Source organism: Periplaneta americana, chromosome 1 (genome assembly GCF_040183065.1).
Source record: "Periplaneta americana isolate PAMFEO1 chromosome 1, P.americana_PAMFEO1_priV1, whole genome shotgun sequence".
Lineage (NCBI taxonomy): Eukaryota > Metazoa > Arthropoda > Insecta > Blattodea > Blattidae > Periplaneta > Periplaneta americana.
The window spans coordinates 122207140-122232970 of record NC_091117.1 but is presented as its reverse complement, the minus strand read 5'-3'; the positions used below and the strand labels follow the sequence as shown (position 1 = coordinate 122232970).

The 25831-nt window shown below is 35.8% G+C and overlaps 1 protein-coding gene across 1 annotated transcript; it reads left to right on the top strand.

Annotated features, from left to right (window-relative positions):
* Nucleotides 1-2332: 2332 nt before the first annotated feature.
* Nucleotides 2333-5786, top strand: LOC138700247 (dentin sialophosphoprotein-like). Its single transcript, XM_069826734.1, has 2 exons — nt 2333-2466; nt 4076-5786. Exons 1-2 carry the CDS (start codon nt 2460-2462, stop codon nt 5581-5583), a joined length of 1515 nt encoding a protein of 504 aa, XP_069682835.1. The 5' UTR covers nt 2333-2459; the 3' UTR covers nt 5584-5786.
* Nucleotides 5787-25831: the final 20045 nt, after the last annotated feature.

Below are 25831 nucleotides of genomic sequence, written 5' to 3'. Positions count from 1 at the left end.
CTTTTGAGAAAATCGAGTTTAAAGATTTGCAACGCACTTCAAAATTCAATGTTCCATTGACATATATATCTGTATACAAAAAATCTTATGTTTATCTTAAAACCCTGAATTTTGACGTGCTTTTAAAATCTTTAAACTCGATTTTCTCAAAAGAGTGTTTTGGGAGTTACGACAGTATAGTTCTGAGGTGCGAATTATATTAAGAGAGTGAATGGATTGTTATTTAATGTTATTAGACGTCAAACATAAAGCAAAATATTATTAATTAAAAATATGTATAAGGATTTAAATACGTTCCACACGCTGAGTAGTATTATAATTCTTACACGGTTCAGTGAAGATACACTACTATAATATTATGATCTCGTTGTTGAAGCTTTAACTTTTGTTGTCAAATAAATTAAGATGTGGCTTATTTGGACATAACTTAGAGTACTTTTTATTTCAGTTTTTAATTTCAATAAACTAATAAAGTAATTCTAGTACAGCTTTTCCGCTGCTTCTTAATGTGGTGTCTGAGTTTGGTGGAATTATCAAAAGTAACATTCGACTTAAAATAAAATTTACGAAAGCTCACAAATTACTGTTGTTAAATAAAAGTCGGTGCTCTTAAGGGAATCGGATAGTTCCTATCTTGATAATGTTAAAGTTTAAATGTTTTGATACACTCAGCTCCTAAACAATTGAAGATATAGAGTTGAAACCTTTCTAGATTGTTGTTCAATGCTTTCTCTGTCCATTAAAACATTTAAGTCGGTTTTACTCTAATGTTGCTTTCTCCCTGATTTTTTCCTAAATGTCCAAAATTTCAATATCATTTTATACTTAAATTTTTTTCTGCTATTTTTTTTTCACATTCTCATAATTTTATATTTAATGCAAAGAGCATCACTATGGCAATATGTGGTAAAAGAATTAAGTTCTATCTGGGATAGGTTTCACACTGAATGTACTCAAAGCTTGAAAAATGTCGAAAGGAGGAAATAAGACCGGCAAAAGAGGACGTAACCGAAATGTGCCTTGCATACAGTTATAAAACTACTAAAAAAGGACACTTACTGGAATAGTTGAACGATGATAATTTAGAATATTAAATTTAAAGTAAATTGCACATAAATCAGCTTTTTTTATTTATGCCACTACGTCTTATCGAGTCCTCTTAAACTAACAAAATCGATACTATGTCAACCAAATGCCGAAATTCAAATTCTGTTCCTTCTATAAAGAGACAATGTCCGGATTTTCAATACTGAATAACATTAGCGAAGATATTACTGGTACCGTACTAATTTAATTTGAAGAATTCAAGTAAATAACGACCTGAGTGCCATTTTAAACTTCGGGAAAATCAGCCAGAATATATTACATCGAAGCTACTGGCATATACATATTCCGCCATTTCGAAACCTAATAAAACGATGAAGGAACATATCTGGACTTTGATTCTTATTTATGTTATAGGGCTAAGCACATAAAATTGCTATTCCAGTGAAAACATTATTTTGACAAATGTGGCACTTAGACGTTTATTTACTTGAAGTCTTTTACTTCCGAAAAATCATAGATATTGTATGATTTCTTAAATCGTTCAATATTGTAGGTATTCTAATGAGTTTGAACATTTAATAAAACGTAATAAACGTACTTTATAAAAACTCACTTCAATAATGTTTTTAATTAAAAAATTCAAATTTAACTTATAGTATTAGTATACATAAAAATGTTTCCGAAAAATGACTTCCCACTTATCGTAAACACTGAACTAAACTGAACCTTACACTGATAATTATGAAGATTTTAAATAATGAAATTTCTCAAGTTCACTATAGCCTATCCTTCCTTCTTCACTTTCTCTTTACGTGGAGTTCATTCTACAGAATTGTATTGTCTTGCTCAGTATCTGTGAATGAGTGGTGATTAAAACAATGACTATGATGATGATCATAGATTGATAACTATTAAGAGGCTTATCCTGATAACACCTGTATCACCATGGATAATATTTACACTCGCCAATATTTGAGCGCGGATCTCCAGCGTGCAAAGCCTGCGGTATAGCTGTTCCTCTTCTCTTACCGTCTCCAATCGCAAACACATAACTATATGATCGTAATAGTTATGATATCTTCAGAAAGGAAGAATTTTTCTATAATTAAATATTACGCTACATAGTATTGCGGATTACTATGTCACTGTAGCAGACAGTTTCTGATGTCTTTCTCTGCGATCATTATCATAAGGCAGATATGTGTGAATTTTATTGTCCTGTCTGTATCATCTGCCAAGGAATGACATGATGACTGGCAGTACGTCCAAAACGTTTACTTTAGTGACATTTATTTGCAACGCATTAAGAATCAAAGTTCGTATCCACTCTGGTATATATACTACTGCAATATCGAACGTACATCAGAACCGTAGTTTGTTTTTCATATAGAGTAAGCAATTGGCGAAAAACGATGAAAGGTAAGAAATATTTTAACTTATTTTAATAGACTCTTAAGTTACTTACACAATTGGAAACTTAAAACATCAAATTCTTAAAACTATAAGTAAAATCCAGCATAATTAAACTTACTGCGAAATTTATAATTTTTAAGTAATTCAGTTGAAGGTTAATAAGACATTACTCTATGTCTATGTGAACTGTCATAACGACCTGTTCTCGCAAAATAATGCAGACACTTATTTTATATTCTAATACATATTTCTAAGTATCTTTAGTATCAAATTTTCAAAAGCATCTCACATGCAGGTGTTATTCAAAAGTCAAAACACTTGCGTTCCTATAAATTATATTTTGCGCGACTTCTCGTTCTTGTTTATGTTAATTTACTCTTCAATAACATTGACAATATGCTGACTAGCAGCTCTCTCTTCTCAGAACTTGTGGCATTACGATTGCAGAACTACAGCCAAAGATATTGAACAAACATAAAAAATGGATCATGTATACATAACACCGCGCATAGAAACTCTTTAAAATACTTCAGAGTTCTAAAAAATTAATTCAAGTAAAAAGGAAACTCCAAGATTTATGTGCTTATAATAGATTTCCTGAAAATACATATTCACACAAATATTTTTTGTGGAAATATGTGTCTTTATGTGAAATTAAATTCAGCTTTTACGCTTGGAACTTCACATTCCGAATTTCTAACTTTGTTAATTATATTTTATCACGTGCAAAAAATATTTAATTACGTAGGTATCCGCTCCCTAATAATAATAATAATAATAATAATAATAATAATAATAATAATAATAATAATAATAATAATAATAATAACAGCAACAATAACAGGCTGTACTATGTAAAATAGTGCCTTTATAATTGTCCTCGTAATTATTTGTATTTAATTATCACAATTGTTATAAACAACTTTATTCATAATGCGGGTATTATGTTCTCCTCAATTGACTGTGTAAGAAAAACTTATACACCGAAAGCGATTACTGTTCAACATTGTTCTGATTAATACATAAATAATACTTATTTTCACTAATCATATTGTCTGTGCCATTCAAGCTACATCGCAGTGTAAGCCAACTTGGCTCTGATTATGCAAATTGTGCAGGAAACGGCTATATTTTAAATATGTGATATTTATGGTGAAATGCAACAACTGATCTCGTTATCATATTAAATATTTGATGCTATAAATTCCCCTCACCCTTACAAACAGCTCACAAGATGAAATTTTATGAGATCAATAGAAGATTTCTTCCTCCATTCATGAAACACGTATGCAATCTTATTAGTCCGTGCCTATTTATTTGCACAATATTTCTTTCAGCTTATTACTTAAATTTTATGTTAATCATTTAAAATGTGCATAAAATTTTAATCATTGTAAGGTGATCCTAACATGATATGTGGAAGAATTTCTCCTGACTGAAACCCAATCTACTCATGATTGTCATAACAGTGATTAGAAAGAATATTGTAAATTAAATACCGTTCAAAATAAATAGTAGCCGAACTGAAATGGATTAGATGCATTTTGAACATTATGTTACATATTTCTGTACTGAAATAAAAAAAAAGTTTAATCTATTGTTTAATTATTTTCAGCGCATATAATACCAGCTATAGGAATAATAACGTTATTCCTTTCGTGGGGAGAATCTGTGCCAGCTCCGGAGCTGAAGTCTTCAGGCTGTGCCAGTGGCGTTGCCTTCTATGCGGATTCAGCAGACTGCAATGCCTACTACCAATGCGTTAGTGGACAAGGCGTTCTAATGCACTGTGCAGCTGGCCTTCATTGGCATGCTGAAGCGAACACCTGTGATTGGCCGCAGAACGCCAATTGTGTTTTGGGACGCGGTGGTGATGGTGGCGACGACGACGAAAGCGAAAGCGGAGATTCTAGCAAAAGCAGTGGAGACGACAGCACCAGCGAGGAATCTGTTCCAAACAGTGACAGCAGTAGCAGTGAGAGCAACGAGTGTCCAGAAGACAGCAACCCTCCCAAATGTCCATCCAAAGATCCCGCCGAATCTGTTTTCTTCCCCCATCCAGACAAACATTACTTCTACCACTGCAGTAACGGAGTAGCCTACTGTAAAGTTTGCCCTTCAAATCTGGAATGGAACACGCAATGTGACACTTGCGACTGGCCCGGACAAAACAACTGTCCAAAGAGCAGCGAGAGTGGAGACAGCAGTAAGAGCAGTGGAGACGACAGTACCAGCGAGGAATCTGTTCCAGGCAGTGACAGCAGCAGCAGCGAAAGTGAACCAGCACCACCCCCACCACCACCAGAAGATAAGAGCAGTGAGAGTGGGGACAGTAGTAAGAGCAGTGGAGACGACAGCACCAGCGAGGAATCTGTTCCAGGCAGTGACAGCAGCAGCAGCGAGAGCAACGAATGCCCAGAAGACAGCAACCCTCCCAAATGTCCATCCAAAGATCCATCCGTATCCGTCTTCTTCCCCCACCCAGACAAACACTACTTCTACCACTGCAGTAACGGAGTAGCCTATTGTAAAGTCTGCCCTTCTAACCTCGAATGGAACACGCAATGTGACACTTGCGACTGGCCCGGACAAAACAACTGCCCAAAGAGCAGCGAGAGTGGAGACAGCAGCAAGAGCAGTGGGGATGACAGCACCAGCGAGGAATCTGTTCCAGGCAGTGACAGCAGCAGTAGCGAAAGTGAACCAGCACCACCCCCACCACCACCAGAAGATAAGAGCAGTGAGAGTGGCGACAGTAGTAAGAGCAGTGGAGACGACAGCACCAGCGAGGAATCTGTTCCAGGCAGTGACAGCAGCAGCAGCGAGAGCAACGAGTGTCCGGAGGACAGTAACCCTCCCAAATGCCCATCCAAAGATCCCGCCCTGTCTGTTTTCTTCCCCCACCCAGACCAACATTACTTCTACCACTGCAGTAACGGAGTAGCCTACTGTAAAGCCTGTCCTTCTAACCTCGTATGGAATACGCAATGTGACACTTGCGACTGGCCCGGACAAAACAACTGCCCAAAGAGCAGCGAGAGTGGAGACAGCAGCAAGAGCAGTGGAGACGACAGCACCAGCGAGGAATCTGTTCCAGGAAGCGACAGCAGCAGCAGCGAATAATTATAAAAAACGGAGCAATTGGTTTGTAAAACGAGTTTGTAATAATGGAACGATGACGACTGTGTTCAGGAAATGGATTATACATGAATTTCGGTATTACACTAATATTTATACATTAATGAAAAGAAAGTTGATCACTTTTGTATAATATTTGTACAAGTACGTAAAATCGAAATGAAGTTTTAATAAACGAGCATACGAAATTGTTGTGACTTAATTTTTAGATCTTATTAACATAGTATTTCCTGTCGTTGATTACGATGTAATTTGTTGTGATGTTCGTCGAGATTGTATACTCTTTAAGAATCGAATGGCCTTAGCAGAATAGATCATAAGACACTTATGTTTAATTTAATGTTTCTTAGTGAAGTTCAAATAAGTTACAAATATTATACCATTCTGCTTCTCCTTATTTTTCTCCTCGGACCATAGCAGAAAGGCTTTGTTTGGTGATCGGCTTTCGTCCGTGCTTGAAAGATGTTCTGTCCAATTTTGCTGGTGTATTTTATCCTTTATACTTATATCCATTTCTTTACGCATATCTGTATATTTTTTTCATTTTCTCATTATAGCACATCTTTTAATATAATTATGTATGGAACATCATCTCCACAGCCTGTATTCTACTTCTTCTGTTATTCCAATAATCCTCGTTTCACCCTATAGCTCATGCATCGTCAGTGTCTTAATCATGTTTTAATTTTCTTTGTTTTCCTGTTCTTTTTAATGTCCTTTTGATAGTTCCATACAGAGTCTCAAATTTTGATAATATCATGTTACTATCATCGAGTATTCTAGAGGGTGAATACTAAATACCTTGTTTGAAGTCCAGGGCGCAATAGATCACAACAAACCAAGCATAAGTAATATAGGAACTAGGGATTTAATCGATTAATCGATGAGTTTCTGTTGTAAGACTAATCGAGCAAAATATTTAATCGAATAATCGAGTCGATTAAAATTAATCGGTTGTAGTTGATATTAATTATTACTTAGTTAATACAAACTCATACTAAAAATTCCGACAATGTTCCTCTCTCGGAAATTGCTTACTTAAAAGCACAATATAGTACTGTTATATTCTAACTGCAAATCAGATTAGCGTAGAGAAAATCTTTGCACAAACACTTCAGAAAGAGATGGAGACATGAGGACAGTGACCAGGTCTATCCCTATTGAAAGTTGAAACACAATGCGAAACACTTAGTAAGTTTTATGGTTTTCCAAGAAAACGTCAAACTTGTTGTCAGCTCATCTTCCTAGCATATGAAATACATACTTTTCAGGGATTCCTCCCCCTTATTCCTTATAAAATAACCATGTCTACACTGTGTGCAAGTGAGAGAGAAACTATCTTCCTCTTTTTCTAAACTCTGGTGATTCGGATTACAATAGGGGACAGTCTTCTGTTTCGACCTCAGTTTCAGTTTCTGTACTGAGTTTGTATTTGACGGTTGTGTTTTTAGTTTGATAAAGAAAAAAAAATAGTTTTCTGTGATCTGTGAAGAGTGTAAACTCCATTATGGCATATGAAAATTTGAGAGGTAAACTCGGTGAACCGTTTGGATCTAAATTGAACGATCGTGGAGGAGTGCTTGACAGAATAAAAGATTTTTGTAAAATTTGCGGAACATCTTTTAGTTATAGTGGCAGCGCAAGCAGTTTGAATTACCACTTGAAACACGTCCATCCATTAAACAATAGTACTGAATCATCATCTGGTTCTGCAGCCCGCTCATCACAGTCGAATTTAAATCACTTCATAGCCCAAGCGATTTCTGTTTTAAAGGAAGCTGAACTAACAAACAAAATCGTGAAATGGATAGTAAGGGATAGTCGGCCGATCAATATTATTTCGGATGAAGGACTAAAGGATGTTTTAAGGGAAGCCATTGGTAGTACCTCGTACAATCTTCCATCTAGAGACGTTGTAACTAAGCGAATTGGTACATTTTACGACATTGAAGAATCAAATTTATTAGATGAACTAAAATACACGAAATATGTCGGCCTAACAGGAGATTTCTGAACTTCAATAGCGAATTAAAGTGATTAGGGTATTAGTGCACATTGGATTGATTCCAACTGGAAATTTTGCAGTGGGACATTATAAGTAAAAAATGTAAGAAAAACACACTGCGGCTACTTGTACTGACGAGTTCGAACAAGTTGTCAGCGAATGGAATTTACAAAATAAAGTTGTTGCAATATGCACAGATAATGCTAGGAATATTGTACCTGGCATTAAAAAGTCTAAATATTATGTCAGATGTGCTGCCCATACGTTACAGTTAAGTCTTAATAAAGGAATTAAAAGTGTTTCTATAGGTACTCTGCTTAGTAAATGCAGAAAAATTGTAGGACTTTTAAACACAGTTCATACCTTGAAAATCAACTGTCTCAAAAACTGAATGATCTTAATATTCCGCAATTGAAACTAAAACAAGTCGTAGTGACTCGTTGGAACAGTACATGCTTAATGTTGGAAAGACTCCCGAAAGCTAAGAGAGGAATGTGGATGTATTAGCTACCCACCCATCAAATATAATTCCATTAACTGAAATTGAATGGGAACTGACACAAAAAAAATGTTTGAATGTCTGAAGCCATGTCTAGATATATGTGATTTTCTTGTAGGAAGTAAATATGTCACAGCAAGTGTCGTATTGCCTGCAATAACATACCTAAGGTTAAATTTGAAAGTCACCGATACAGACCTTCGTTATGTGATCAGATTTAAAACAGCTATTGTCGAAGATTTAGTGGGAAGAGTTAACGACTGGCCTAAATTAGAAATGTATCAAGAAGCTATAGCTCTCGATCCAAGATTCAAATCTTAAAATTCTTCCTAGAGAAGCAAGAGAACTAGTGTTGTCACGAATTTCCAAAAAAGTTGTGGCCACTACGAAAACTACAACACAATTAAATGTGAAGAAAAGAAAATTGGTTTTTGATGATGACGACAAATCCGAGGACACCACTCGCAGCAGAGATCGACGTCTACAAATCTTTGGGAGAACTGGATGACGACTTTGCAGATCCTCTACTGTGGTGGAAGACACATTCCCTTCAGCTTCCAATTCTTTCGTGTGTAGCGAAAACATTACTCTGTGTTCCAGCTATCTCAGTCCTCTGCGAATGAGTGTTTAGTGATGCAGGAAACAATGTTACTAAACGTAGAGCGGCACTTAATTCGGAGCATGTGAATGCACTCACATGTTTAAAATCATAGATGAAGCAGTTTTAACTACGTGAGTCTTCATACTTTTTTTATTTACATTTGTCTAAAAAAATCCTCGGAGAAATTAACAAAATAAATGATAAGCCTACATAATAAATATGTTAGTAAATGACTAAAATAGTATTGTTTTGTAATATAACGATAGAATATACCTATACAGATATACAACATTTTAATACTAATGACTATTACCGAACACAAATTAAATTAAAACAATTATTGTGTGTTACAGTATATTGAAACTTTTTAAAATTAGATCAAAACTCGATTAATCGATTAAATTCTAATAGTTAATCGATTAAATATTCTGATCGATCAACAGCACTAATAGGAACCAATACTTCATCTTGCAAATTTTGCCAAGTGTCTAATGGAGCAAGTACAGGGACATCATTTTATTTTTACTTCAATTTTTAATGTACCTGAGTTTTTGAATGTACTTCACTCCCACCCTTTCTACTAATGAAGTTCAACCGTCCTCCACACAGATCCAAGACCGCATATACAGACATAGTAGCCTTACCGTCACAGTACGTTCCAAAAATATGTTCGCGTTTTCCAATGACGAAAGAGCTTTCAATATTGCATCATTTTCGCACAGGTACTGTCGTCCATTTGCCTACATCGCATTCCGGTTTTTCCCACCAGCTTTTATTCGCCTCTCTGTAAAGGCTAGTGGCTGGGCTGTCTTAGCTCTTTTCTGAGAACATTAATTTCTGTTAGGAATTGGACATCTACGTACTATTATACAACTGTTTAAAATAACTTAAATAAAAGGGCCTAGTTAAATAATTAACTGTCACATGATTTCCCTCCTTTCTCCGATCCTGCGACATAACCAATGGACGGACAGTAGATACCATGTCTGAGTAATTTTATCTTTTCGGATCGAGCAGAAGTGAAGATTGAATTTACAGTACGTAAGGTACTCTTTTACAGAGTAGGTACAGAATTATTTCAACATGAATTACTAGTACGAAGGACGAAACTGGTAATTGGAATTACACACATTAGAACTGAAGCCTGTATCGAAATGAACGGCCACCATTTTGAAAAATGTGTTTAAATATCCATATTATGATTATTTTTCATTAACTTCATTCTCTATAGTGTAGGCTAATGTGCTATAGACAGTATAATATACACTGCATAATGAATACGTCCGCATGGACAGCTCAGTTCGTGAGTAAAAACACTCATTGTTAATACTGTACTGTATTCTGATTAAACAAAAACGTAATGAAAATTATCAAACTCAAAAGAGTGATATTTCCTAGTTTACGTAAATGAACTACTTTTCTTCCCTCCTATACCTAGTAAACTTTTATTCCCTCCTATACCTAGTAAAGTGATTTGTTTGTATATTACGCCATCGAACTCCAGTCGTGGAAGGAGGTAGCAACCGTTGATCCAAAGGTATAGCCAGGTTAATATCAGAAATGATAGTAAAAATAAAATGATGTCCGTGTATTATTTCGTTGGGTAACGCTTCTGTATGCACGGATTTAAGATAGACTGTAACTCCCACATGTTTTCGTCGAACATTTGGCACTTCCAAATTTCACTTTCGTCATTTCAAGCACCGCGCACACAGGTTTGCTAGGATTTTAGTTCAACGCCGAACAAGGATGGGTCGCGCAGCACGCTTTGAAAATCTTCGCCTTCTTGACGTACGCAATGAAAATATCACGCAGTGGCGGCTGCTCCCTACGTGCTAACGTGTGTAGTACGCCATAAAATTACACCGTTTTACAAAAAAAAAAAATGAAATTCATTTTTCTGGGTATAACATTCTTGATTAATGTGAAAATTTACCTCCTGAATTCAAATCTGTAATTAGTTTCTCTGTGTCACGCATAGTTTTCAAGTTATATGCAATTTCATTTTTTAATTAATTTTCGTTTCCACGCTATGTATTTATGTAGGTATCTTTATGGAACCTTTCACCATGTTCGTCGGAGACATCACTGCAGCTCCCAGAAAAATAATGTAGATGTGAATCTAGAAAATGCATTTTTAAAGACATCTGACATCTAGATCCCTATATGCATTTATCATTTGTTGAACCAGTTGTTAGAAGTCGCTAGCTCTTTTCCTTCCCAGAAAATTTTGCGTTACATTCTTGAAACAAGACCACGCTCTTCTTTCTTTTGGTGCAAAGCATTGTTCAAAATCTGAGTCCTTCTGAAGTTCTCTAATTTGGGGACCCACAAACACACCCTCTTTTATTTTTGCTGCAGAAAGACGAGGAAACTTTTTTGAAAGGTACATAAATCCTCTTCCAGATGTGTCCATGGCCTTAACAAATTGTTTAATAAGGCCTAGCTTGATATGAAGAGGGGCAGCAGAACATCTTCACTGGCTACCAACTTCTCATTCAGTATATTTTTTCTCCAACTTTCCACTTACGTTCAGGCCAAATCTTTCTTTTACAATGGGAATTTCTAAACATTTCTTTTATAATGGGAATTTCTACCTTGACTAACTAACTCACACAGAAAAGATCCATATTTGGTGTACCCTTGTTGCATACCTAATATCATGACAACTATTTTCAAATCACATATTTTCCACTTGTGCTCATTATATTTGATTAATTTCAGCATATTTTTCAAAATATCATACGATTCTTTAGTCATACTTGCATAGGCAACTGGGACAGACGGCATTATGTTCCCATTGTGGAGGAGAACTCCCTTTAGACTGTATTTTGAGGCATCTATAAACAGTCTCCACTCCTGTGGCTCGTATTTGAAGTTCAAAGTATTCATTAGGTCACAAACATCATTGCAGAATGCCATCATGAGTTGAATTGTGCATATGCAGAAACAATATTTCATGTAAACAAACAATACTTACTTCCTCTAACAAGAATTCCAGGTTAAATTCAAGATCTCTCTCTCTCTCTCTGCTAGAATCTGTTTATTTTACTTCTATGATTTAAGTTTTACATATTTTATATACAACAGATGTCGCAATATTATGGTTAAAAATGAATATATACTCACATGATAAGGAATATCTCCACCATCCAAATAATGCCAGTTTAACACGCTATAAAACTCAATTTTAAATCCTGTAACAATGACTTGCTTATTAACATAAAATGTTAATAGAAACAGGAATACCACAATTTGAAAATGAAAAAAAATGAAGAACAAAATTAATTTTGCTAGCTGTTGGTAAGCAAAGTTCACCATTTTTATCACAAACTTAAAATGTCAGTTAAATGAGACGTATATTCTCGTATAACTAAACAACTGTGCCTGATAGCGAATTTCTGTTTTCAGATTTGAATTTTCCATATGAAAATCCTTTGGAAACACATATTTTCATATAAGAAAAATGAACCTTGTAGAACAGCGTTATCGTCGAAATAATATTGTTAAAAAAACGCACATAATACAAATTCTACTTATAATAGTTCACTATTTTCGATAATTTGGTGGTATAGACTCAATGGAATCCATCCTTACTCTACGTGCTAATTTCCAATTTAGCCCGGCTAGCAGCGTCTGCTTATGCGCAGAACAGCACTTCTCCTCGCCCGTCCTTGATATTTTGTCCTGCTTTTTCACACAACACCGTGCTCACTATTGTGCAGCGCGGTACGCTCTTCTTCACTTTGTTTTGGTGGAACTGTCTCTCTTCCCTTCTATATTCTTTGGTTCGTAGTAGTCGACGGAACAGTGCTGCCTAGACACCGCTAAAGATATAACTTTGAAATAAAGAAAATACGTTTTATATAAAAAGGTAAAGGTATCCCCGTAACATGCCATGAAGGCACTTGGGTGGCATGGAGGTAGAGCCCCAGGCTTTCCATGACCTCGGCACTAGAATGAGGTGGTGTGGTCGGCACCACGCTCTGACCGCCTTTTACCCCCGGGAAGGACCCGGTACTCAATTTTATAGGAGGCTGAGTGAACCTCGGGGCCGTTCTGAAAGTTGTATATGTAGCTTATTTTTGCTTTTTGTGTTTTTCATAAATATAATAATATTGAAATACATTTTTGAACGTTTATGTAAACATGTTTACTTTTATATAATCTCAGCAGATAGTTTTGAGTTTATTATCTACGTGTTACGGGGTCTATGTTGGCATACCTTTTCGCGGGAGCCCGTTAAAATAGGGATTATTTTCCACTTTCAAAACTGTGTGTGCAGATTTATGGGATTCATTATTTTTTATACTGTGGTCATTTTAAATGTATATTCTGATGTGTGTCTGTCTATATTTTGTGCCTAGTGTAATTCAAATATATAATATAAGTTTAATGTGTATGTTAATCTAGAGACAGGTCGACCTGGTTGGCAAGTTTGTATAGCGCTGGCCTTCTATGCCCAAGGTTGCGGGTTCGATCCCGGGTCAGGTCGCTGGCATTTAAGTGTGCTTAAATGCGACAGGCTCATGTCAGTAGATTTACTGGCATGTAATAGAACTCCTGCGGGACAAAATTCCGGCACATCCGGCGACGCTGATATAACCTCTGCAGTTGCGAGCGTCGTTAAATAAAACATAACTTTTTAACATCCAGAGACAGGTTTTAATATTGGGATTATAAACAGTTTCAAAAATATACTGTAGTTATATCATGATGAACTCCATCGATTCATTACTCAAAACTGCTTTCTCCAAGCAGCCACAGAAGATTAAATTACAATTAAATATCTAGGGCGGCCAACACCAATATTGTGCAGAAAGTAAAGGATGTATACACTAGGAAATGTAACAGAACAGTTATGACAACAGTGACTGGATATGTGGATGCGAAATACGAAATGCTCTGTTCTCCTTCCCTTGCCTTCTACATATTTAGTAGCGGTGATTCATGTCTACGACAGGTGTCAAAGATCTTGGTCTCTGAATGAATATATAAAGAAACATTCACACAGCAAGAAACATAAACTCGTTTGATCCTTGTACGATTGGTAGCGCAAATATTGCAGCGCAGCTAATAGAGCTTATCAAGGATCAGCACAGAAACATAATGAGAAAGTCGAAAAAAATCGATATATTTTATCGAAAATACTTGATTTATTAAATTTTGTCGGAAATTTGAACTAGCGCTACGTGGCCACGATGAGACGGAAACGTCAGATAATCTCGGTGTGTTCATAGGTCTTACTAATCTGATAAGCAGCGTGGACAGTGTAGTGAGAGAATACATTGAAAATAGTAAAATGTTTAAAGGCAATTCTAAGTCGATTCAAAATGTCGAAGGATGGATTTCACCTTCAAAAATTAGGAGAGTCTAAAAATATTTTTAGCACGCTATTATTTTCAGGTACGAGCCGCCACTGATATCACGTGCTTACCTTACTTCACAATGTGAAACAGAACCTACGCATCGTTAACAGAGTGCGTTGGTTCATGCGTTCCGCATGGGACTCGCATTCGGGAGGTCCGTGGTTCGATCTCGAACCGACCAACTTGGCCGTGGTTTTTCCGTGGTTATTTAGGCAAATGCCGGGTTGGAATTTTCATTACCACGGTCCATTTCTCTTCCCCTCCCGGGTAGAAAAAGAATTTAGATTTCATATCATGCCATTCATCTTCTTCATCTCGTTCAATAGATATATTCAGGTCAAGACGCATGTCTTCATCCGCTTACGAGAGGAGACGTCTTCTCCGCAACCGTTCCTGGGTTCCCAGCCTTCTGCAATATCTCTGCCAGGATTCATTCCTTAAGAGCACTTCCAAGGGCGCTTCGACAGCTTGGAAGGGTCGTTGGACTGGATCATGTGCTGCTTGGTCACCTTGGCGGTGTGAACTTAAAGCGGGAGAGGGTAGGAGGCTCTCATTGAGTGAGCGGGTGAGGGATCACATATGGCCGGTGGGCTGGTACACTCTCATCCTCATTCATCCCATAAATTCGAGGTGCACAATAGGCCTCAGTATGGCTGATGTGCAAAGGGTCGTCCTAATCCGCCCGTAGCCACCGTGACCTAACCTAACCTAACCTACCTTTTTTAACATCAGTTTGAATTGGTACACTGCACGGAAAACTCACAGTACAGTACTTGAAAATGTGGAAGATATTCGTGATGCTCTCGATAAGTGTGGGTTATTTTCTGACAACAAACGGTCGGTGTGGGAATTACTAAAAAAACTTAATTTCCGTTACGCTAAGAATAACTTCGGACGGAAGCTTCTGATACAGAAACCCAACATAATTGCTAAGCGATTCCATTTCTTAAGGAGGATGCGCGACTCAAGAATAACTGGCCGCCCTATCATTTACCTAGACGAAACTTGGATAAACATTAATCACACTAAGAGCAAAATTTGAATTTGTGACGATGGTGACATTCCTCTGAACGTGCCCTTAGGAAAAGGGGTCGATTTATTATTGTGCATGCTGGATCATCCTGTGGATTTATACCAAGAGCCTATCACAGTTTTAAGTCAAAATCTATCAACGATCCCCAAGAAGAAATGAACGCCGTTAATTTCAAACATTGGTTCGAAAACAAACTCCTTCCGAACATTCCACAAAACAGCATCATAGTAATGGTCATCTTCTAAATCAGACATGCAGTCTTGGTTACATCAGAACAATATAAGTTAGAGTACGACCCAAAGGTGACAAAAATCGTACTGTACGGCATAATAAAATTAAAAAAAAGGAAAAAAATGGTACGGTACGAACTGGATACATTAGCTCAACTACACCGGCATACCGTAGTACGACTGCCACCATACCACTGCAATTTTAGTGCCATTGAGTTCATCTGGGCACAAGTGAAAAATGATGTCGCTAAACATAATGTATCTTTCAAATCCACTGAAGTTATAAAATTATTTGAAGAAGTGTTGTCCTAGGTCACGCCAGAGAATTGGAAAAATGCGTGTGAACATGTTAAAAAGGAAGAGAATTTTTACTGGGAAAGGGATGGAATGATTGACAAAGCGGTGGATCGTTTCGTAATAGGTTTGGACTCTGATAGTGACGACGATGACGGTGACGACAACATGGAAGTAGAAGTAGAAGAATCCGCCACTGCACATACAAATAGTTTCATGGAGAGTGTCTGTCTTTTGCCGCCATCCCCCCCCCCCCGCAGAACTCCGGTCAGCCAGTGAGTGAGTGAGTGAGAGGTAACGAAAGACATGATTTGCTTCAGAGATTAAAAACAGCTAGAAAAACGACGATAAGTTTGTTGTTGTGTAATGTTTATTATTATTATTATTATTATTATTATTATTATTATTATTATTATTAATGCAGGCATAATTATTTTTATAAGTTTATTTATGCACTCTTCAACACTGTGGTCATGTCGCGTGTAGGATCCCTGGGTATATCAGTAGGCCATTGTTACTACTGCTCAGTTCATGTTTCTATTATGTGTTATAAATGGCTTGTGTTCATGAAACTGAACGTTACCGGAGTACAACGCTAGTTAGTGTCAGTAGACTAGTCAGTATCTGTATCTGTTAGTGCAGTATTCTTTGCAGACGTGGGCGACTATAGACTACAAATGTGTTTTTAAGTTATACTTCGAAATAATTAAAGTAATCGGGTACAGGACATGATAGTTTACGAAGGGAATAAATACAGAGTGTATACAAATGATTCATCAGGTTTTGACATCGTATAGCTTAAAATTTTTAATGTCCACCCATTTATACTCATAGCCAATAGAAAGAGCATATTCTTAAATTTGGTATCTCTCATTTAGGATTTCATTCTGACTCTTCAATGACTCACTAGTGGCAGTTTGTAAAATGGTGACTGATCTACAGAAAGCATTTTGTGTTTTGGAATATCAGAGTACTCAATCCATCATCACTGTGCAGCTTGCGTTCCGGAGACAGTACAGAGACCCACCAACCCACCAAAGCATTCTGCGGTGGTATCGACAGTTGAAAGATAAAGGGTGCTTGTGTAAGAAAAAGCTCAGGACGACCAGGTGCTTCAGCTAAAAAGGTGGAGAGAATCCGAGAGGCATTCGCTCGTAGCCCACAAAAATCAACACGTCGAGCAAGTCGCGAACTGGACATTCCTCACGCAACTGTGTGGAAGATTCTGCTCAGGATGATTTGGCACTCCTCAGGTGGCCTCCACGGTCTCCTGACCTCACAGTTTGTGATTTTTGTCTTTGGGGGTACGTGAAAGAAAATGTTTACATGCCACCTATGCCGACAACATTGGCTGAACTCCGGGATCGCAACACCGCTGCGCTGAGGCAGATCGACAATGACATGCTCCAACGTGTATGGGTCGAACTGGACTACCGCATAGATGTGTGTCGGGTAACACGAGGAGCGCACATAGAACATTTTCAATGATATGTACAGAACTTGAAAATGTGCTCTTTCGATTGGCTATTAGTACAAATGGATGGACATTATACATTTGAAGATATACGATGTCAAAACCCGACGAATCATTTGTATACACTCTGCATAACAAATCTTGTAGACTATTGTATGGAGTTGTTTCGAGAACATGTGCTATACTCTTTTGAAAAACAGATAACTATTACAAAAAAAAAAAAAAAAAAAAAAAAAAACATTACTGGATACAGGAAAAAGTATAAATCATTTTCATGAAAATGTAAATCCAGTTTTAATCGAAAAACTTCAACTTAAAAAGATAAGCGTGCGAAGATTTATTGCAAACCTATAAAGTTAATTAGAAACGTACTTAATGAAATTCATAATACCGGTACTGAATTGACATTTTCATTTATTGATCCATTTAGACAGTCTATGTACAGGGAACGTCGAAAAATTCTTTCTCCCGTTCCATTTTCTATCGAAGACGCATTAGAATATGCATCTCAGGATTTGCTGGTTGCAAATGCAGAAACTTTTTTCATATGTGAATAATACAAATAAAATAGTTTTCATAACATGTAAAACGAAATTGGTTTTCCTCACAAGTAATTCATCCTGTATTTTAGCTGACGGCACATTTAAATATGCACCTGACCATTTTCATCAAATATATATATATATATATATATATATATATATATATATATATATATATAAGTTACATTCTTATGTTAATGGTTTTAATGTCCTCCTAGTTACGTGCTTTTTACCAGATGATAAAACAGAAACATATAGTTGTATGTGGAAATACCTCGTCCTGACGCAATGACAGACGCAATAAAAATGCTTAATGAAGCTTGAACTCTGTTTCGATGTGGGCTTATAAATTTGGATTGAGGCTGAACCTAGAGAAATCTCAGGCAATAATGATGGGTCGTCATCGTCTTCTTAGTACTGCAGACTGCAATAATTATGCTTAATTGTACAATTATTGAATACAGTGAAATAATAAAAAATCTTACAATCTTTATGGATAATGATCTTAACTTGAAGAGTCAAGTTACCCATGCATGCAAGAAAATATTGTCGCTGCTCCAACCTTTGAAGCATGTAAAACATTTTCTACCACTTACATTAAAAAGGAATCTTATGCAGACACTTGAGATGCCCCACTTCGATTATTGTGATTTCTTGTTAACAAACTTAAGTTCTAACTTAAATGTGAGATTGCAACGTGTTCATGATGTAAGTATAAGATTCGTCTGTAATATTCGGAAATTTGACCACGTAACACCGTCTCTTGAGCTGCTCTCATGGGCTCGTCTAAAGAAACGAATCATACACGCTCTTTCACTTTTATACAACATTTCACATAACTCTTCTCCAAATTACTTGGTCTTCACGCTATCAATTCCTAACTGCTTCAAGAAATCAGCATCAATGTCTCCTTTCTATTACCGGCCACAGAACTTCCATATACTCATCCTCCTACACCATCATTGCCTGGCTTCTGAAATTCATTACCTAGTGACGTCAGGGATTACCGGACACTGTCATAGTTTAAAAGTAAGCTAGAAAAGTAAGTTTTATCTCACGAAATCCGTTTCTGAAAAGTTGCTAGATTTATGTCGAAGTTTTTATCTTAGCATTTTGTCAATAATTTACTTTTGTTAGGTTAACCTTTTCTCTTGTTTTTGTGACAGAATATTAGAACAGCTTATTGCCCCTTGGTTAATAATAATGACGCTGAGTGTCACTGTTATTTTGTGTCTCTATATGTTGTATACGTATATATTTTTAATTTTGTTTGTTTTTTTCTTACTTGCATCATTGCTTAAAATTAGTGCTGTTGATCGATCAAAATATTTAATCGATTAACTATTTGAATTTAATCTATTGATCGATAGATTCATCGAGTTTTGATCGATTTGAAACATGTTTTAATATACTGTAATACACAATTATTGCTAAATTTAACTTGTGTTCGGTGATAAGCATAAGTATTAAATGTTGTATTTTTGTATATATTGTATCGTTATATTACAAAACAACTATTTTAATTACTTACTAACATATTTATTATGAGGCTTATAATTTATTGTGTCAATTTCTCCGGGAATTTTTGAGACAAACATAAATAACAAAACGTATGAAGACTTACCTAGTTAATACTGCTTCATCCATGATTTTAAACATGAGAGTGCATCCACATGCTCCGAATTAAATGCCGCTATACGTTTAGTAATAATATTTCCTGTGTCACTAAACACGAAAAAACTTTTTTCTGTCAAGCACTTCTCCACGATTGTTCAATTTAAAATCCAAACTTTTCACCGAGTTTACCTCTCAAATTCTAATATGACTTAATGGAGTTTACTCTTTTCACAGATCACAGAAAACTGATTTTTTCCTCTATTAAACTAAAAACACAACCTTCATATACAAGCTAAGTATAGAAACTGCAACTGCAAAAGTACAGCGGTCGAAACAGAAGACTGGCCTCTATTGTAATCGAATTACCAGATTTCAGAAAGAGGAGAAAATACAGTAGTTACGCTCTCATTTGCACACAGTGCAGACATGGTTATTTTATAAGGGATGAGGGGGACAAATCCCAAAAAAGTCTGTATTTCATAAGCTAGGAAGATGAGCTGACAACAAAGTTGAAGTTTTCTTGGAAAACCATAAAACTTACTAAGTGTTTCGCATTGTGTTTCAACTTTCAATAGGGATAGACCTGGCCACTGTCCTCATGTCTCCATCTCTTTCTGAAGTGTTTGTGAAAAGATTTTCTCTGCGCTAATCTGCTTTGCAGTTAGAATATAACAGTACTATATTTTGCTTTTAAGTAAGCAATTTCCGAGAGAGGAATATTGTCAGAATTTTTAGCATGAGTTTGTATTAAAAAAATAATAGTTAATATCAACTACAACCGATTAATTTTAATCGACTCGATTATTCGATTAAATATTTTTGATCGATTAATCTTACAACACAAATTGATCGATTAATCGAGTAAATCCTACAACACTACTTAGGATGTTAGACTAATTTTTATTATTTTCAATTTATACTTGTAAGTTCAGTTTTTTATGTCATATTCATTCAGTCACACATACATTAGATTAATTGCATCATGCTGTATAATTTTTCTTGCAGCTGTATTGCATTTCTGGTTATGTGAAAGGGAAGGCTTGGTGGCTTCAACTCCACCAGAATAAATAAATAAATAAATAAATAAATAAATATATATATATATATATTATGTTTTATTTAACGACGCTCGCAACTGCAGAGGTTATATCAGCGTCGCCGATGTGCCGGAATTTTGTCCCGCAGGAGTTTTTACATGCCAGTAAATCTACTGACATGAGCCTGTCGCATTTAAGCACACTTAAATGCCATCGACCTGGGCCGGAATCGAACCCGCAACCTTGGGCATAGAAGGCCAGCGCTATACCAACTCGTCAACCAGATCGACTATATATATATATATATATATATATATATATATGTATGTATATATATATATATATGATGGGGAAGGGCACATGTATCAATTTGAGGTAAGGGACCCTGGTCCGGAAATGACTGAGTCGAAAGTTACAAGCAAAAATAATTGTGTGGAAATGAAATAATTTTATTCCCCTGTACACCTTAATTATGTGTATTTATCTGTACATCTTATACATACTTTATTCATCTGACGTTGTCTACTTACGGTATTCCTTTCAGTGCGCTGTCTGAGGGGTGGGGACAGGAAACTACACTAAAGCAATGGAGATGGCGTAATGTGTATCGGACATGGTCGGTCCTGATATGCACGTCTGTAGACAGCAGTGTATGTGTACAAGTTGCAGTGTCCAGTCGACCAGTCCTAGTGAAATGGAGGAGTACAAGAGAGCGAAATATGCAGACATGATTTTCGGATGAGCCAATGGGAACAGTAGACAAGCTCACAGATTGATTACGGCCAAGTACTCACATTACAAATTACAATTCCATTTCCACACAACTATTTTTGCTTATAACTTTCGACTCAATCATTTCCGGACCAGGGTTCCTTATCTCAAATTGATACATGTGCCCTTCACCATCATCCCTGAAAGTTTGTAACACTAGCCCGGAAACACTGTGTATAAGGGAGGGAGGCAGGCAGGCAGGCAGGCAGGCAGGCAGGCAGGCAGGCAGGCAGGCAGGCAGGCAGACAGACAGACAGACAGACAGACAGACAGAATAGATAGGTAGATGGATGGACGGACGGACTGACGGACCGACGGACAGACGGACAGACAGAGAGACAGAGAGACAGACAGACAGATAGATCGATCTTTTACATAAGCCCTTAGATTGATAGTTGAAGACAGTAGAATATAAACGCGAATATCGTTTGCAAATAGTGAAATAACTGAATTGCTTTAAAAAGCATAATACATATATTGAGAAAATATGTGCCATCATCACGACACCGCTTATTTTTACTTCTTGCATAGTTATTTACCAATGCCACTTTAAGCAAGTTCCTCCGTCTTTGGCAGTCTTATTAATCAGTTTTGGTTAAATATTAACTTGTTTTTCAATTTGCATAATTCGATTTTTGTATAATTCAAGGGTCCTATGAGACCTGGAGCATATAATAAAACATCTTGAAACTGAACCAATTCCAAAGTATTGTCTTTTCACCGTCATAAAATAATAAATAACCTCAGACAATTGACATATAATAATAATTTTTAAGTTTGTTGAAATATTAGAATTGAAGCGTTGGGGCGAATAATGGTCTATGTTACAATTTTTCAAAATCGATTTTTTAATAGAATAATGCTCTGTATAGTCTTACACAGCTGTAACAAAAATTGTTTCTCAATATCTGTATCAGAGGCGCTACTGCATGAGTTACCATGAATTTCTTGGTTGGAACATCGGTCTATGTCACTAGTCACTTCTAGCGTATGCAGTGTTGTTCACATCATGTCGAGAGTTATTGCACGGGAATTAGTTCTCTTTACGAATACTGAGTACTTTAAGTCTGTGTATCAGGTTTCGGTTGATTTATTACGTAAAATGGATGACTGCAAGACAGTGACGATTTCTACGGTAGATATTGTCTGGCCAAAAAAAAAAAAAAAAGGATCCAGACAAATTAATATTAATAAGTGAAAAGCTGTGTCACGAAAGTCGCTGAGAGATAGTGATCTTGAGTATGCGACAAGGAAAACGAAGTAGCAAGTTAGTGCGAAAGATCCCCCAAGTAATGTAAGTTCCTATCTGTTATTTTTGCAGTATTTTATTAGTTGTATTTTAATTTACACTTTACCTAGTGGCTGTTAGTTGGTCTATGTTGTGTTTTGCCGCTATACTCTATCTTAGAATTTCATCACGGTATTTCGTTTCAGGAACAGATTTGTGGAAATTCTTGTAAGGATATATACTCATACCTTGTTCTTGATGTCAGAAAGGATTTGTTTAAAATGTATTACTCTTACACACAACATTTAAAAACTGTGATTGTTATTGTCCTCATTATTAATAAGATTTATACTTAACAGAGAAGCCATCTGTTGGGATGAATATTGAATATTCGAGACAGAGATTCAAATTCCACCCCCAATAATTTATCAACTGTAATACTTAATTTTCTTTATTCATTTGTTATTGTTACAACTTTCATTAATTTAATGTGTCCCTACATCTCAATACTGCAGTTATTTTCTATTCTAATAATAGTGTCATTATTTGATCAATATTATATGTTTATTCATAATATAACATTGAGTGTAACATTAATAAATTACATGGTGTTAATTCATATTAATATAGTATTTTGTTCATAATTTAATTTTTTCATTGATATTCTATATTTCACAATATTCTGATTGTATAAAGTTATTTATTGTCTGTATTCACCAATAGCATTTCTTTGGAATTAAAAATGTTACAAATATCTATGATGTGTAATATGACTTTCAATAATACAATCGTATACTTCGCTTAGTGTACAAACTATACTGATGAAATAATGGTCTATGTTGCCTGTCCCATAATAAATTTATGAACGGAATTAGGATGTAACATTTTTGTTCCCCCTGCACAATTAGCAGATTGTAATAAACCGTTATTCGGCCCAGTGCTTCAATTATTAATTTCACTAAAAAATTAGTGTTTTTATTTTAAACTAGAATATATATTTAATGCAGTTATTTCTTCATTTAAAGCTTCTCTGAATCAGAAGGAAGTCCGTAGAAGTAAATGCATGACTTTATGAGAACATATCAATCAATGAATCAATCATAAAGTTATCGGAACTGAAAACACTGCAAGCTGTCTGTATGTCAAGAAATCTAGAAGAGATATTATCAACTGCCACATTTCCTCGCTCCTTGCACGTTTTATGATGAATGCATGCGATAATGACACTTATACAAAGGAAAACCATGAACGCCCTAAATTTCATTAGTCACGTTTTATTAAGACAAAGCAAATTGCAGAAATATACGAAAAAATGTTTGTTGTAAACAATACCATAAATTCTTACTTATCAAACGATTTCTATTGTGCGATGATAAGCTTTAAATTTTATATTAGGATCATTAGGATCATTGTATAATTATTCATTTCAATTCAGGAATCCGCCCCTGAACACGAGTTCTATTCTTTCAGGGGCGAGCTAAAGTTTCTCTGTATATTTTATATTTTATGTTACAATTATTAGCCAAATAATAAATAAATAAATAAATAAATAAATAAATAAATAAATAAATAAATAAATAAATAAATAAATAAATAAATAAATAAATTTTGGAAGATCTCCACACTTTCAAGAAAAGTAGCCATCGCGAGCATTGTTCCTAGCGAAAAAAGTCGAACTACATGAGATCTGTGTTTTTAATCTCTTTGGAAGTGGATCTCGTGGCTTCAACTTGTGCTTTACGCTCACAGAAGGCAATAAACACAACAAATGTGTGTTACAATTTTCTTTTCGCTTATGAAATATAATATACCATCTTTAATTTATTGCATTTTGACTGTATGTGCGTGATATTAGAGATGCACAAATTGCTACATATAGCTACATTTTACAGGCGCCAAAGTGATTACCCTCAAACAATTATCTTTGTTTCGAGTGTCCTGTTATCTCTTGAATTGAAGGTGTAACTTGAGAGATTTCGACACTGTGATTTGGCAAGATCTCGACATGTGTCGATTAATTAATTCATAAGAACAGAAGTGAAACATCTCTTTTAAAGGTGTGTCCTTAAACTTTTAGTAGAAGCTGTAGGTGGTTTCCTTCTGTTGGAAAGCCTAACTTCTCTCTGCTGTTTACTTTCCTTTAGCTGTTTCCTATAATTTGGACGTTATTTCTTCTGAAATTTTCAGTTTTCTTACTCTTTTGCCACCAGATGAAGTTGTTAGCAGCGAAATTGCAGAGTCCGTTGATGTTTAGAGTAGCGCAAACAGCTATTCGACCACAATTGTTTCCACTTCAACACGCTTGGCATAAGGAACATTTGAAATAAAACTCAATTTAGGTCTGTGTCCGTGGTCCTTAAAATTAAAAATATTTGACTCTATTTTAGGATATATTCATTTCCTATACAAGAGTGTAAGGAGCGCATACTGGAAAAACAATGACTGATTTGTTGGCATTTTCCAATGCAAAGTATTTCGGTACTCTGGATATTCACGGATACTGCGGAACTGGTGACATTTCTTCAAAGAAAGAATCAGTAGGTGAGGAAATAGGCAAGCCTAAATGTCCTTGTGCAGATGGTGTCTATGGTGTTTTTGGGAGAGTGGTAATGTCTTCTTCAACACGAATTTAACATCAATTTTCGGCTAAAACCAGATGCTACTCATACATGTTATCCTGCATTACGTCAGGATGTCAATTTTCTTTCGTCATTAATTGTTAATTCATATAGCCTTTTTGAATCAAGATGAAGGATATGACAAAGTAATTGATCTTCCATGTTTGTATCGAGAGTTGTGCCTTTCCTATTTGGCCAATATCAATGAAAATTAAAATATAAAGTTTAATTAAGATTGGTTTAATGGAATATGAGTAGTTTCATGCATGCAGGCAGACACACAGAGAGAAAAGGCGATAGACGAACAAAGTGACACTAAAAAGCTAAGCTCTAAGGATTGCGAACTCCGTTGAGACCAAAAACACAAAATTTTGATAGAAACAGCCCCTCCACTGGCTCCACGTCATCTAAGGAGGTCCACAAGCCAAATAAGGGAGAACTCGACACATGTTAAGAACTCCCCAAAATACAGTGTCAAAATCTCCCCGAGTTACACCTTCACTCAAAAGATGACAGCACACCAGATACAAAGATACTTGTTTGATACCTTTACTAACCTGTAAAATGTATAAATATAATAATTTGTATATCTACTCATGCTCATCTAGTCAAAGTACAATAAACTAAAGATGGTATACTATATTTCATGAACGAACATAAAAATGTAACTGACATTTATTGTGTTTCTTGTTTTCTGTGAACGTAAAACACAAGTAAAGCCACGAGATCCAACTACACAGAGATTACAAAGACAGTCAACACGGATTTCATGTAGTTCGAACTTACTTCACTAGAAACACTGCTGGCAATGGTTACTTTTCTTAAAAGTGTCGAGATCTTTGTCTTAGGAAAGTAGTTTTAACTTGCTATGAATCTGTCCACTTTATTTCTCAGTTTACGTAATGCAGGAATCAC